The 15,786-nt window shown below is 38.0% G+C and overlaps 1 protein-coding gene across 2 annotated transcripts in view; it reads right to left on the bottom strand.

Annotated features, from left to right (window-relative positions):
* The window catches only part of MICU2 (mitochondrial calcium uptake 2), a 187,971-nt gene that overhangs the window by 100,237 nt on the left and 71,948 nt on the right, over positions 1-15,786 (bottom strand). For both annotated transcript variants that reach the window (XM_045797104.2, XM_045797105.2), the window contains exons 3-4: positions 5,830-5,861; positions 5,641-5,716 (exon numbers count right to left, since the gene is read on the bottom strand). In XM_045797104.2, coding sequence (XP_045653060.1) covers positions 5,641-5,716; positions 5,830-5,861 — 108 coding nt within the window. The remainder of the gene's footprint in view (positions 1-5,640; positions 5,717-5,829; positions 5,862-15,786) is intronic.

Raw genomic sequence — 15,786 nt, 5'->3', positions numbered from 1 at the left:
CCAGTTGACAAGTCCCCTTTAATATTTCTTGCAGGGCTGGTTCAGTGGTCACGAACTCCTTTAGTTTTTGTTTGTCTGGGAAACTCTCTATCCTTCTATTCTGAATGACAGCCTTGCTAGATAAAATATTCTTGGCTGCATATTTTTTCCATTCAACATGTTGAATATATCATGTCACTCCCTCCGGCCTGCCAAGTTTTATTTTGTTTTAAAAGATTTTATTTGTTTGAGAGAGAGAGAGCGTGCAAACGGGGGGGGGGAGGGGCAGAGGGAAAAGGAGAAGCAGACTCCTTGCTGGGCAGGGAGCCTGATGTGGGGCTTGATCCCAGGACCCCGGGATTATGACCTGAGCCAAAGGCAGATGCTTAACTGACTGAGCCACCCAGGTGCCCATGGCCTGCTAAGTTTCTGTGGATAAGTTTGCTGCTAACCTTATTTGTCTTGCTTTCTAAATTAGGGATTTCTTTTCCCTTGCTGCTCTCAGGATGTTTTCCTTATCTCTGTATTTTACAAATTTTACTAAGATACATTTTGGTGTTGGCCTGCTTTTGTTGATTTTGATGGGGGTCTCTGTGCCTCCTGGATTTGGATGTCTGTTTCCTTCCCCAGATTAGGTAAGTTTTCAGCTATAATTTCCTCAAATAAACCTTCTGTCCCTTTTTCCTGCTCTTGTTCTTCTGGGGCTCCTATGATACAAATGTTTTTATGCTTTATGGAGTTGCTGTGCTCCCTATGTCTACATTTGTGATCCAATATTTTTCTTTCCCTCTTCTTTTCAGTTTCATTATTTTCCATAATTTTATCTTCGATATCACTTATTCTTCTGCTTCTTCCATCCTTGTGGTTATTACATCCAGTTGGTTTTGCATCTCAGTTATAGCATTTTTTATTTTGGCCTGACTAGTTTTTAGGTCTTTTATCTCTGTAGTAAGGGACTCCCTGGTGTCTTCTATGCTTTTACCAAGCCCAGCTAGTATCCTGATGACTGTTGTTTTAAAATCTGGTTCAGGCATCTTACTTAGATCTGTTTCAATTGGATCTCTGGCCATAACCTTTTCTTGTTCTTTCTTTTGGGATGAATTCCTCCATCTTGGCATTTTGTCTAGGTCTCTGTCTTCCGTGTGTTAGGAAAGCCTGTTATGTTCCCTGCTCCTGAGAATAATGGCCATATTAAGAAGAGGTCATATACTGTCCAGGGCCTGGCACTTTGGGAAGTGTCTCTCGTGTATGTTGTGTGCACCGTGTTTTTGTGTTTTGGCTGCTCTTTCCCTCAGGTCAGTCCTATGCAGAGTTTCTCCTTGCCTGCTGTGGGGAGTGTTTGTACCTTGTCCAGTGTGTAGTGAGTTTTAACTAGTTCTGTTTTGGTCTGCTTGTTAAAAGAGGCTAGATCCTGTTTCCACTAGAGCTGAAGCTTTGCAGAGCTCTATGGTCAGTAGACTTGGTGTGTGTGTGTGTGGGGGGGGGGGTGTTTGTGCTGGTCTTCTGGAGGAGGGGACCCAGTGCTACTCTGGCGCTCAGGCACACTTGCCTTAGTAAAAAAGCATGTGCAGGGTGGCAGAGCTTGGTGTAAGTGGCTCAAGCCTTCACTGTGGGCACTATGTAGCTCACTGAAGTCAGATCAGGCTGATGGGCGGGGAGAAAAATGATGTCAGCCGGCTCTCTCCTCTCTGGAGAGGGGAGTCTGCGCCCACCACTGTGATAGGAAGCTATCACAGAAAAGCTATCAATCTCTTCTTGTGTGTCCCAGACATGCCTCAGATCCCTGTCTTCACCCTGTCTGGGTCTGAGCTGCCTGCCCACTTGGCAGCACTGTGCTCCTGTGTTTTATCTCAGGAAGACTGTCTGGATTTCAAAATCCCAAATTTTAGGGACCAGGCATGGCGCAGACCCACACTAATCCTCTGGGGAAGGGTCTTGCTGAACTGTGGCTGGTGCAATTTGTTGTCCCAGAAGGGCAGTCACACGAACACATAGGGGCTTGGAGTTCATGGTAAAGCATAACAAAACGTCGGCGTCCAGGTTAGCTGCCCTGAGCAGGTGCCTCTGCTTCTATGCTAATGAACGGGGCAGCTCAATGCTGCCTGCCAGTTCTTTTGTCCCCAATGAAGCAGTGCCACCTCTCCCAAATGCACTCTAAGAAGGGGAACTGTCTTTCCCAGTGTGACTCAGACCATGCTGTCTGGTCCCAGGCTCTGCCCTTTTCCTTCACAGGAGCACCAATATGCCTGCCAGGCTCAAAGGACTTCTGAAACTTCAGTCTTTGAGTTCCACTGCTTGTAAAATCTTGTAATAATCAGTCCCTCTCGTTTTCCCATTCAATGGTGTTGGGGAAGCATTTTTCTTGTGCAATCCCCTGCATGCTTCCTGTTTGCTCTTTTGTGAGCTCTCTCTCTCTTCCCCCTCTCTCCATGATCAGGGTTCCCTCCCCTCTGAGCACCCACGATTCTTTTCTCCCCCAAATGACGTCTCCGTACTTCCTACCTTCCACAATGTGGCCTCTTATCTCCCTCTAGTTTGTGCAGTTTGTTCTCTCAGTCCTCAGATTGATTTGTTGGGTGTTCAGAGTGATTTGATATTTATCTAGCAGTGGTCAAAGGAAAAGGCAAGCATAGGGTCCTGCTACTACTCTGCTATCTTTACTCTTCTTCCACTAAATGCTATTTGTAAATTGTATATGACTTTGGGCAGATTACTTAACCCCTTTGTGCCTCAGTTAACCCAGCTATAAAATGGGGGTATGAAATGAAGGTAGTTTCTTCAAAGGAATGTTGTAAGGATTAAATGTAGTAATACATATAAGAGGCTGAGTATAGTATCTGATACATAGGAAGCCTTCAGTAAATATTCGTAGCTATTAAAATTGTTGTTGATCATGTATGTGTGTTTATTTAGGAAAAACTTATAAAACAGCACTGGTGAGGTCACTCCCCTGGGTGAGTCCCTGACTGACCACTCCTTCTCAAGCTTTGTAAAGGGCCCCTTTCTTAAAACTGAGCTGTTTTATCTCAGGGCCTCTTCTCTTCTAAGTGCTTCCCGCATGGTTGCATCTGCAACTGTGGCTTCAAGTGCCATTTAGATGGCTGACAATTCTTTTTTTTTTTTTAAGTTTTTTTTTTTTGAGAGAGAGAGCAAGCATGAGCAGGGGCAGAGAGAGGAGAAGCAAACTCCCCTGCTAAGCAGGGAGCCTGACGTGGGGCCCGATTCCAGGACCCTGGGATCATAACCCGAGCCAAAGGCAGACGCCCTACTGACTGAGCCATCCAGGTGCCCCTAGATGGCTGACAATTCTTAAATCTGAACTCAGTTTATGTCCTAAACTGGACTCTAGTCCTCTCCCTATGATCCATGTATCTTGGTGAAGTGAATGGCATAATCATTCACCTTGCTGATCAAACCAGAAATGTGGGCACCATACACGATTCCTTTTTCTTCCTCCCCTTTTATATCCAGTCATTAAGTCCTACCAATTCTATCACCAAAATACCTATCAAGTCTATAGTCTTCTCTCCATTTCCACTACCTCTTCTCCATTGCTGTTAACACAAAAGCTCCTACTTATTTATTTTGCTCCCTCAATCCATTCACCGCCCAGCTGCTAGAGTGATTGTTCTAATCTCATTTGTCACTTTCTTACTTTTCAAAGGCAATCCACTCTTCTTAGGATAAGGTCTAAACTCTTTAATATGTCCTGTAAAGGGATATATGATTTAGGCTTTGCATACCTCTCTGGCTTATGTCCTACCATCCTCAGCAGCCTCATCTCCCTTTCCTTTAAAATGGTATCTATCTTCTTTGTTTATACATCTGCATGCTGGTCTATGCTTTATCTTTCCTGACTCAACCAATCTCCTACTCCTCTACTTCTACCCAAGCTTTCCTACCATGCTCTCTGAAACTGTCTTTGCACAGTACACTACCTTTAACCTATTCATTGTATGTGTAGTCTTGCCTTATCCAAAACCTGGATCTCTCTACCAAGGGTACTGGTACCTCCTGCAGACTTCTGAAATGGAGATTATTCATTTTTTTCTACTTCAATGCTAATTCCAGACGTTTTCTCTTCTAACCTCCTATAAAAATCTCTGTGTCTTTGAGGCTAATGCCATCCAGCCAGGCCACCTTTTATTTTTCTTCTTAGTGGTCATCTACCAAAATTCCTTCTCATCTTTCAGTCACTGAAGACTTTAGTATCTGGTTCACTGTCTTTCTCTCAGACAATACCCTATCTCTCAGATCCTTGAGAATTTTTCACTATGTTAACTTTGAAACCTAATTCTGCTTTAGTCATCCAATTCCAGGACCACACCTAGAACCCTGAAAGCAGCTAGAACCGCTTCATCTCTGAAACTATAAATCTAAACACTTTATGACCACAAGTTCTTTTCTGCTCTTGGACTCCTACTACACCTGTTCTTCAACCTCACTGGCAGCTCTCTCGACTGCCCCACTTTCTTCTTTTCATCTCCCTTTTACTATTCTACTTTCTTCTCTATAATCTTGCTTAGATTCCATGGCTCGTTACTTAAAACCTCTCTTGCCCTCAACAACCTTAACCCCCTAGTCTGTGACTCTTCTTCCACCCATCTGCTCAGCAAAATCCTAAATACAGTACGACTGTCCAACATTTCTATTCCTACATGTATTCTGCAGGAAAAGCGTCATACAATTGCACTGATGGGTGACTCTTCTTTCATGCCCTACATTATTTTCAGATCCCTTGAGGCTTCCTAGAATTCTATGTTTCTCTGGTCTGGTCTCTTTCCATATCACAGAAGCTACTTCAAATATTCCTTCTCCACACGTCCTACTTTATAAAGAAAATCAAAGCTATCCAGAACAACCTGCTTCTACTTCTTGCCACTAAATTTGCAAATACCTGCATTAAGTACTCACCTGTTCATCCTTTCCTACTGATACAATGGAAAAGCTACGCACTCTGTGGAATACTGATCCTTCCATTTTTGCTGTGAAGACAATCCTTTCTCTCCCATTTTTCAGGATTCTGTCCCATTCATACTTCCTTTCTCTTTTATTATATAATATATATTATATATCTCTTCCTTTCATTGATAAGAAATGTGCTCAAGTCTCTTCATCTAACATTAACCAGCATTCCCCTGGCCTTTTGTCTCTGCCCTCAGCTACTGACCTTTAAATCCCTTTGCTCACACCCATGTCTCTCAAGTGGCCTGAATGTAATTTTCTCTTTCCCTAACACTTTCTCCTCTTGGCTTTTGTGATAACATTCTCCTGATTCTCCTCCACTTCTCTGATCACTCTGCCCTAGTCTCTTTCATGAACACTGCTTCCTCTTCTACTCCCTTAAGTGTTGGCGTTCCTCTGGATCTCTCTGAGGCCTTCTCTTGCCACATTCCTCCTCCCTAGGCTTTAATTAAAATTGGTGTTTTAATAATTAAGTTGTAATCTCTCAGAGAGTTTGAGAAAGTTATTTCTTACTTAATGAGTATTTTATTATGATTTAAAAACATCTATTAAAGAACATAGCATTAAAACATTTTCTACATTGGCTCTCTACTGTATATTCTCTACTATATGGTTACAGACCTCACGACAATTCCTTAACAATACCCTGGTTAAATAAAACAAGTAAACAGAAATTTAACAACAAATCAAAATTACCTTTATCGCCAAGGTCTCTAAAAAAGGTTGATCCACAACGAGCTGGGTGGATTCCTGCCAGTATATCCTCGATATCCTTTGAATACATATTAAAATCTTTAAATTTAATTTATAAAAGTTCATTTTCTATGTCACCAAAAAGAACAAAAAGAAAGGAAGAAAGAATTCTCTCCCACACACACTGCTTACCTTTTTTGTCAGCTTCTTCACTGAAGTTTTACCTACAGCAAAGAAGAAACATTATTTAGTACCCATATTCGTTGGTAAAACTCAACTTCCACAAAGAAAGAAAATCATTTAAAAAACAAAACAAACAACTAAATACTTATAAGAAAATAAAACTTTGGCAATTTAGCTAATATCTTTAAACTAGAGTTAAGAGCCAGAGAATTCTAGGTCAACACAAAGACGCTATGGGTTTTTATAAGACCTACTTTTCAATTTCACTCCCCTACTTTATCTTATCACCATTTTTGACTTCTCTTAGTTGTCTGCATCATAAATAAACTGTCAAATATGATTTAAAAAATCTTGTTGCTTTCACTGATTAAAAAATACACATTCATCTTTTAGGAAGCTACGTTTTTGAACCCTGAAAAGTTCTCTTAAGTTTACAGCCCTCTAGTAAATTTAAAAGTCTACCCAACATGCCAACATGACTATCCATTCTAATGTTATTTTTAATAATTTCCTATTGGATAACAGGGATTTATAATTCTTTCAGGTGTTTAGCCATCCTCTTTATTTTTACATCATTTTCCTCTTGCCCACTATAATTCTAAAGCATTCAGTTGCTTCTTTTGTTGAGATTTATTCTGATGATAGCCTCAAGTCATTTACACATCTAGAATACTGAAAAATGTTTTATGTTGTTTCTTACATAAGCCATATGCATCACAAACTTCCCTTTCTGCTCTCAAGATTATCTTGTCTATGAAGTTCCTTCAGCACAATTACATGGTCTCTGAAAGTTCAGGTGACAGGTTAAAAAAAATGAATACTTTTAGATGTGCCTTTTCTGTACTTTAGGATGCTTAATTTGGACTGTAAATCTACTGGGCACAAATTCTATCATTTGCTGTTAATAAACTGTCAAGATTTTAGTTTTGCATTATTAATGGAAACAGTAGTTGCGAATATGACTATCATTTTTAGAGACATCTATGCCCATGTTTATAAATTTCGGTGTTACTATTTTTGGGATAATTTTAAACTATGTGTCACCAATGATAAAGAACCCTAGATTCTAATGTTAGGTGCTAATAGAGCCTTAGATCATCACGTAGACAACAGTTATCAGCTAAATTACAAACCTAGGGGATTATGTGAATGTGTATACAGAAACATGCGGTTATACAATGCTAGTAACAAACGCCAGAAAACTATGTAATAGATATATTTTATTTACCTTTGTGTATTCTATTTAAAAAAAAAGAAATTGATCATGATTCACATACCTTAAATTGCTTTTCTTCAAGTCATGTTCAAATTATTCATTACCAGAGGTACTTTTATTTTTAGACAATTAAGGTTACTCCCCAGAGAGATTAATCCTTGTACCCAAATGAAAAAAGTATTCTAGGAAGTGATAACTGACATCTTGAAGGTGACAATATGGACAATAAGTAATAAGATTATTTCTAAGGGGTCTTATATTTGCTTCGTATCTAGATCTCTTTTTGGTCTTTTAAAAATCTTTGTGCTTAAAAAATCCTTCTACTTGAAACTGAGTGAGGAAAGAAGGTTAGCATTTGATTCCCTGCAGCTAGAAGTCTTGATGCCAAATACTTAAGACAGTAAAATTCAATACTATATGAATAAAATACAATAAAGTCATGAATTAATTGATAATATAACACCAGAATCACATGTAAGAATGAAATTGTAAAACCCTATTGAGCCAGATTCCATATCTGTCCTTCCTTTTATGTAGCCCAGTGATTAGCATTTACTATCTGCTGAATAACTGAATAAAATTAGAAAGGATTCCAGAATGTCTTCTTAGACCCCTGCCTTTAAGTGGCTAATAATTTATTATCCTCATCTTATAAATAAAACAAATAAGACTGACTGATGGGCAAGAGGAATTAGGTCACAATATGGGCACTGGGGGATTTTTCTTTTCATCCAGATTTTTTAGAAACAGGTATTAGATGCCTTCAGTTCCATTAAAGTAGTAATTGGGAACCACTGCAACACTTCAGGAAACTTCACAGAACTGAATGATTAGGCAAGAGATGATTATAGAGGTAACACTGGTTATTTCATGTTGATTACAAGTTCTGCTTGGTACCTGAATACATATTTGATTATCAAAAATGGAGAGACTGTGTACGTAATGAGCTTCTCTTGTAAAAAAATATTTTTTCAGGACGGAATCAATAATTAGAAAATAAATTATTTTAGCTGACAAAAAGAGGTCATTCTCTTATACAAAATTCATTTTAAGATAAAAAAAATATTACTCAGCCATCAGAAAGAAAGATTATCCAACATTTGCAGCAACATGGATGGGACTGGAGGAGATTATGCTAAGTGAAATAAGTCAAGCAGAAAAAGACAATTACCATATGTTTTCACTCATTTATGGAACATAAGAAATAGCAGGAAGATCGGGAGAAGGAGAAGGAAGGGAAGAATGAAGGGGGGATAAACAGAAGGGGGAATGAACCACGAGAGACTACGGACTCTGGGAAACAAACTGAGGGCTTCAGAGGGGAGGAGGGTGGGGGGTGTTATATGCAATATAGGATAGGCTGGTGATGGGTATTAAGGAGGGCACATATTGCATGGTGCACTGGGTGTTATATGCAAACAATGAATCATGGAACACTACATCAAAAACTAAGGATGTACTGTATGGTGACTAACATAATAAAAAATTATTATTAAAAAAATTACTATGAATTGAACACAAAATAAAACAATCTAATTATATATCAAATTGAAAAAAAAAAAAAGGAGTTACCAGGGGTGAACATCTAATTTCTCTTGTTTCCTCTTTCTCCTAAGTTAATAAACTTTTCCTTGAGTAGCAGAAGGGGTTGTAGTGTTTCAAATCCAGAACACTAGGGTACGGGATGTCTCACCCAGGTGTGCCTACTTGTATACCACTGGTTCATGAACTGTACCAAGGAGACCACAGATCAAAGTAAGAGGTCCATGGTCTGATCTGTGGTGTGATCAGCCATGACCTTTGCTCTTCTGACAATAATTACAACATCAGGACATATTAAATATACCCAAATATTTTTGGCCACATTTTGCTATTTAAGAATGAAACCCATCTGTACCTAAACTAAATTTTTTTTGTCTGTTTGTTTGGTCTGTCTTTTTTTTTTTTTTTTTTTTTTTTTTGGAGGGAGGGAAAAACTCCTGCTTTTCTTTCTTAGGTTATTTCTACTTTCACACACATAAAAAAATCATCCAGTCTTTTTATATGCATAGCTATTTCATATATATTCATGTACTCATATATGGAAATGACAGAATGGGAGAAAAACTTAACAGCAAAAAGGTAGAGCTAGAGTTGAGGCTGTAATGTTTTATTATATGAGCATGAAGAATGGAAAATACATTGTGGCTTTTCTTGGCAGGGGAAGGCACAGATCTTGAAGATCTATGAAGCACTACAATGGAATTCTGGCTCAGGAAGAATGTTTTTTAAAGGTCTCCACCTCTTGTAGAGATTCCACCATGTGGCTTTCACTGTTTACAGAGGATTTCTGAAGTAAAAATCAGGAAAAAGCACATCTTGTTACAGGCAAACAGCCATTTTAATACTTAAAATAAGTAAAACTGCATTAAACATATTAAGTATTGTTACAGGTCAAATAAATCTTTACCCAAAATAAAGTTATTTGGTGATTCCAACTATAAAAATATTATTAATGGTATGTAATTCAATTTCATTTTGCTGGAGGTAAGTGGACTTTTGATACATAACAATTAGACAACAGAGACACTGCCATCATTTTATATCTTCTGCATGAATATATGGAACAACTTGGCATCAATGTTAGAATTAGTATAAGAGAACTAGTTACTCCAATAATTGCTTGAATTCAGTCATGGCTATTATGGAAACTGAGGGAGAAAATGACACATTAGCAAAACAAACTTCCTCATATCACTAATAAAAGTGATAACTGGAGGAAAAAAAAAGGAGGGCAAATTAAATGGTGCTATTTTCCTTCAACAAAGCATGTGGCTTGGGGCGCCTGGGTGGCACAGCGGTTAAGCGTCTGCCTTCAGCTCAGGGCGTGATCCGGGTGTCATGGGATCGAGCCCCACATCGGGCTCCTCTGCTGGGAGCCTGCTTCTTCCTCTCCCACTCCCCCTGCTTGTGTTCCCTCTCTCGCTGGTTGTCTCTCTCTCTGTCGAATAAATAAAATCTTTAAAAAAAAAAAACAAAACAAAGCATGCGGCTTGCTTATTTCTGCTGGAATATTTAAATAGTGAGAGCAAGAGATATCCTCTGGTTGGTATTTCTTCTAGAGGGAGACAAATAGTGATCTCCTAAAATGTATGAAAGTGGCCTACTTGTCAACTTTGCTGAACTGCTCTTTAAATAAATTTAAATTATTTTTGAAGGGAAAAAAAGTGACTTTTTTTTTGCAACCTCAAGTATTATGAAATAATAACATTATACACAACAAATTAATTACAGTTTAAGAGCTGATATAAAGGGGGAAATACAGCAGCTAAGAAACTAAATAATGGGGAGATGCGAAGATAGGGAAAGCTTCTCCAAATAAGAGATGCTGAAGTGAACATCTGAAGAGTTAGCATGAATTAGCTCAGAGAAGTAGGGTTAAAAAGCATTCTGGGAACAGCATGTGCAGTACTAAGACAGGGAGAGTTGGAACACTCTAGGAACAGAGAGTAGGGCTTGTCAGTCACTTCTGTTGTGATGAGGAGGGAGAGGGCAAGTGGTAATTTTGGTGGCAGGAAGCTGAGGTAATTGCTATCTAAAGACTTCTATTTTCTCTTTGAGGTGATCAGGCAGTTTGCTAGAACATGTAGGAGAAAGTGTAAGAAACTTAGCATGACACATCAGAGACTGCCAATATAAAGAAAAAAACTGATTTTCATATAGAGATGCAATAACCTGGCCCTGATAACTCATTTTAGTAGTTCTATTATTTGTAGATGCTTTGGGGTTTTCTACATAGATAACATGTCTCTGACCAAATATAGCTTTACTCTTCCTTTTAAATCTATAGGCCTCATTTTTTTCCTTGCCTTTTGGCACTGGCTAGGACTTCCAGTACAGTGTTGAATGTAAGTGGTAAGAATGGAGAGCCTTGCCTAGTTCTTGATTTTGGGGGCAAAGCAGTCAATCTTTTACCATTAAAAATGATATTAGCAACTGGCTTTATGTCCATATAGCCTTTTAGGACCTAGCCTCAATAGTGCTATAGTGTCATTTCCAGGCATGTCCTGTGAATAGGAGCAGTTACAAAGTTTCAAGGGGAGGAGACACAGGCTCTACCTCTTGCTAGCAAAATTGTGGAAGAGTATATAGGACCAGAAATAGTACTGCAGCCATTTTTGGAAATACAATCTGCCACAGCACCTTAACTGATTTACCACCTCATGTGCAATATGATCTTGTGTTCTTCACCAAAGGAAATTCTATCCATTCTTCTCATACCTCAGTTAAGTCTTGATTACTCCAGCCCTTACTGACCTCTCCACTGAAATTTTACCACACTGAAGACCATCTATTACCCACTCTTATACTAGATTGTAAATTCTACTAATACAACAACATCTGCTTTATTCACCACTATATCCCAATGCCCAACACAGTGCCTCTGGGTTTTAAACCTGTTCCTCTCACACAGGAAAATGCATACTCCCCAGTTGGGGGTGGGTTGGTGATGAGCCAGGGGGCATGGAAGTCTTAAGTTATTTGCCATGATGCAGTTTGACAACTAAGGGAATTCTTATTGGGCTCCATCTTAAGTATGTGTGTGTTTCTAAGAAAGCCCCTAGACATGTTTAATGGTGTAGAAGGACCGACTGGAAAATTTGATACTTTTGTATAGTGTTCCAACGCTATGAGAGCAGTTATACTTACAGCCCTGGTCTACTCAGGTACTGACTTCATGTTTAACTGGAGGAATGGGAATAAGACTTCTTAGTGAGTCCTAGAGGCCTAACACAGCAACCGTTTTTTGGAAAATGAGTTTATCATCAATCTGTGCTTTTAAAACTTTTAAATTATATATATATATATATATATATATATATATATATATATATATATATATATATATATAAAGCTACCTCTTATAAATCAGTTCACTTTTCTATTAAAATTACACTAGATGACTGTTTTGGTTTACACACTTGCTTAGACCCACAAGAAGGTCTCTGATATTAGAAAAGCATGTATCATGTTTTTATTATTTTAGTGTCTCCATTTATGTTTCCTAAAGTATAATTTTAAAACCAATATTTTCAATTGGGTACAAGAGTTGGTATTTTTTATACATGCATTTTGTATAGCTTTATTATGACAGATTTATGATATATTTCATATACCATAAAAGCCATCCATTAAGTTGTATAGTTCAATAGTTTTTTGTATATTCAGATTTGTACAATTATCGCTACAACCTAATTTCAGAACATGTCATCACCCCAAAAAGAATGAAAACCCATTAACAGTCACTCTTCCCCTATTCCTAGGCAACTGCTAATTTACTTTCTGTCTCTATAGATCTGCCTATTCTAGACATTTCATATAAATGGAATCATACAGTCAGTCACATTTGTGACTGGCTTCTTTCATTTAGCATAATGTTCTCAAGGTTGATGCATGTTGTAGCATGTATCAGTACTTCATTTAGAGCCGGATAATATTTCATTGTGTGAATCTACCATATTTCGTTGATCCATTCATCTGTTGGTGGACATTTGGGTTGTTTCTGTTTGTTGGCTATTGTGAATAATGTTGCTATGAACATTCACGTGCAAGTTTTTGTGTGGAGTTATGTTTTTATTTCTCTTGGACGGTACACCTAGGAGTGGAAATGCTGGGTCATATTGGTACTTCTATGTTTAACATTTTGAGGAAATGCTGAATTGTTTCCCAAAGTGGCTGTACCAGTTTACATTCCCATAAGTAATGTGTGAGGATTTCAATTTCACCACATCCTTGTCAAAGACCTATCTTTCTTTTTTTTCTTTTTTTTTTTTTTTATTAATAATGATTTTTTATTATATTATGTTAGTCACCATACAGTACATCCCCGGTTTTCGATGTAAGGCTCGATGATTCATTAGTTGTGTATAACACCCAGTGCACCATGCAATATGTGCCCTCCTTACTACCCATCACCGGTCTATCCCATTCCCCCACCCCCCTCCCCTCTGTAGCCCTCAGTTTGTTTCTCATAGTCCATAGTCTCTCATGTTTCATTCCCCCTTCTGATTACCCCCCCTTTCTTTATCCCTTTCTTCCCCTACTGATCATTCTAGTTCTTATGTTCCATAGATGAGAGAAATCATATGATAGTTGTCTTTCTCTGCTTGACTTATTTCACTAAGCATTATCTCCTCCAGTGCTGTCCATGTTGTAGCAAATGTTGAGAACTCATTCTTTCTGATTGCTGAGTAATATTCCATTGTATATATGGACCACAACTTCTTAATCCAAAGACCTATCTTTCAATACAAGAAATCTGAAGCATAAACTTAAAACTAAAGGAAATCTGGAATATCTTGAAATCACAATGGGCTATGTGAGACAGGGCACTATCTCAGGTGCCCCAACAATGAATGCACACAGGTTTGAACTGCATGAGTCCACTTAATACATGGGTTTTTTCAATAATACATATAGTACTGTAAATGTATCTTCTCTTCCTTATGATTTTCTTAATAACATTTTTTCTCTAGCTTACTTTATCATAATACAGTATAAAATACGTATAACATACAAAATAGGTGTTGACTATTTATGTTATCAGTAAGGCTATTAGTAATTACGTTACTGGGGAGTCAAAAGTTATATATGGATTTTTGACTACATGGGGGGTTGGCACCCCTAACCCCTGCATTGTTCAAGGATCAACTGTGCTGTGAAGAACCTACTTCAAACACAACTAGTAAAACTGAAATTAAGCATAAGCTATAGTCAATTTAAAAGGCATAAAACAAACCAAGATGTTTTTTAAAAATGTACGTTTTGGGGGCACCTGGGTGGCTCAGTCAGTTAAGCGGCTACCTTTGGCTCAGGTCATGATCTCAGGCTCCTGGGATTGAGCCACATGTTGGGCTCCCTGCTCAGCAGAGAGTCTCCTTCTCCCTCTCCCTCTGTGCTCTTTCTCTCTCTCTCAAATAAATAAATAAAATCTTAAAAAAATGTAAGTTTTGGGGCGTTTGGCTGGCTCAGTTAGAAGAATGTGTAACTCCTGATCTTGGGGTCATGAGTTCGAGCCCCAGATGGGTGTAGAGATTACTTAAAAATGAATAAATATATAAAAAAACTTAAAAAAAATAAAATGTAAGGTTTATTAGTGGGGAGATGTAATTAAGCCTAAACCCTATTATCTCTTTAAGAAAATTTATAGAAACAACTACATAGAACTCTTCTTAGTCACACAATAGCATTTAAAAAACTAGATAAAATATTTCAGTAAAATCATCCCCAATTTTTCCTCTGAGAAAGAAAGAAGATGGTGCAAAGACTTCTTTAGGGAAACAGTCTTTTCAACAAATGGTACTGGGACAACTTGGATGGATATCCAAATGAAAAAGAATGAAATTGGACCCCTACCTCTTACCATATACAAAAATTAACTTGAAACGTATCATAGATCTAAATATAAGAACTAAACTATAAAACTTTTAAAACAGGTGAAAATCTTCATGAACTTATAGTGAGCTTACAGTTTATTCTATATGACATCACAGCATAAGCAACCAAAGGGAAAAATGGACAAACTGGACTTTATCAAATTTAAAACTTTTGTGTATTTAAAGAAGACTATCAAAAAAGGGAAAAGTTAACACACAGAATGGGAGAACATTTCTGCAAGTCATTTATCTGATAATCGTCTAGTATTCAGAATTTATAAAGAACTCCTACAACTCAACACTAAAAAGCTAAATAAGCCAAGTAAAAATGGGTAAAAAATATGAATTTTTGGGGAAAAATTTTTACAAAGAAGACATTCAAGTGACCCACGTGCACACAAATAGATGCTTAATATCATTCATTAGGAAAATGCATATGAAAACTACAAGGTAACACTTGACACTCACTAGGGTGGCTATAATAAAAAACAAAAATCAGGGGCGCCTGGGTGGCACAGCGGTTAAGCGCCTGCCTTCGGCTCAGGGCGTGATCCCGGCGTTATGGGATTGAGCCCCACATCAGGCTCCTCCGCGATGAGCCTGCTTCTTCCTCTCCCACTCCCCCTGCTTGTGTTCCCTCTCTCACTGGCTGTCTCTAACTCTGTCAAATAAATAAATAAAATATTAAAAAAAAAATCAGAAAATGACAAGTTTAGAGGAGGATGTAGAGAAAGTAGAACCCTCATACCCTCATATAAAAATGGTGCAGCTTCTCTGGAAAACAGTGGCAATTCCTCAAAAAGTTAAACAGAATTACCATATGACCTAGTATTCCACTCTTAGGTATACACCCAAGAAAAGTGAAAACATTATGTACACACAAAAAACCTGTATATGGATGTTCAGGGAAGTGTTTGGTTATCTATAATAACCAAAAAGTAGAAACAACCATCAACTGATGAATGAAAAAAGAATGTCATATCCATAAAATAGAATATACTCAGCCATTAAAAAAATGAAGTAATATATGCTATAACATAATGAACCTTGAGAATATTACGCTAACTGAAAGAAGTCAGACACAAAAGGACAAATACTGTATGATTCCACTCATGCGGTATCTAGAATAGGCAAATTCATAGAGACAGAAAGTAGATTAGGAATATAACAAAGAAGGAGGGAGAGGGTGTTATTGATTGATCCCAGGGTCCTGTCTCAAACCTTCGGAACCAACATCATCAGGGGAGGCAGGAACAGAACTTCAGATTTTTAACAAGTGCTCCAGGTGAATTTACTATCCAGCAAGCTTATAAAATTCTTTGCTACCACATTTGA

This window comes from Ursus americanus, chromosome 10 (genome assembly GCF_024610735.1).
Source record: "Ursus americanus isolate L20-20 chromosome 10, mUrsAme1.1.p, whole genome shotgun sequence".
NCBI lineage: Eukaryota > Metazoa > Chordata > Mammalia > Carnivora > Ursidae > Ursus > Ursus americanus.
Note: the sequence above shows the minus strand (reverse complement) of the source record. Positions and strands in the feature narration are given on the sequence as shown.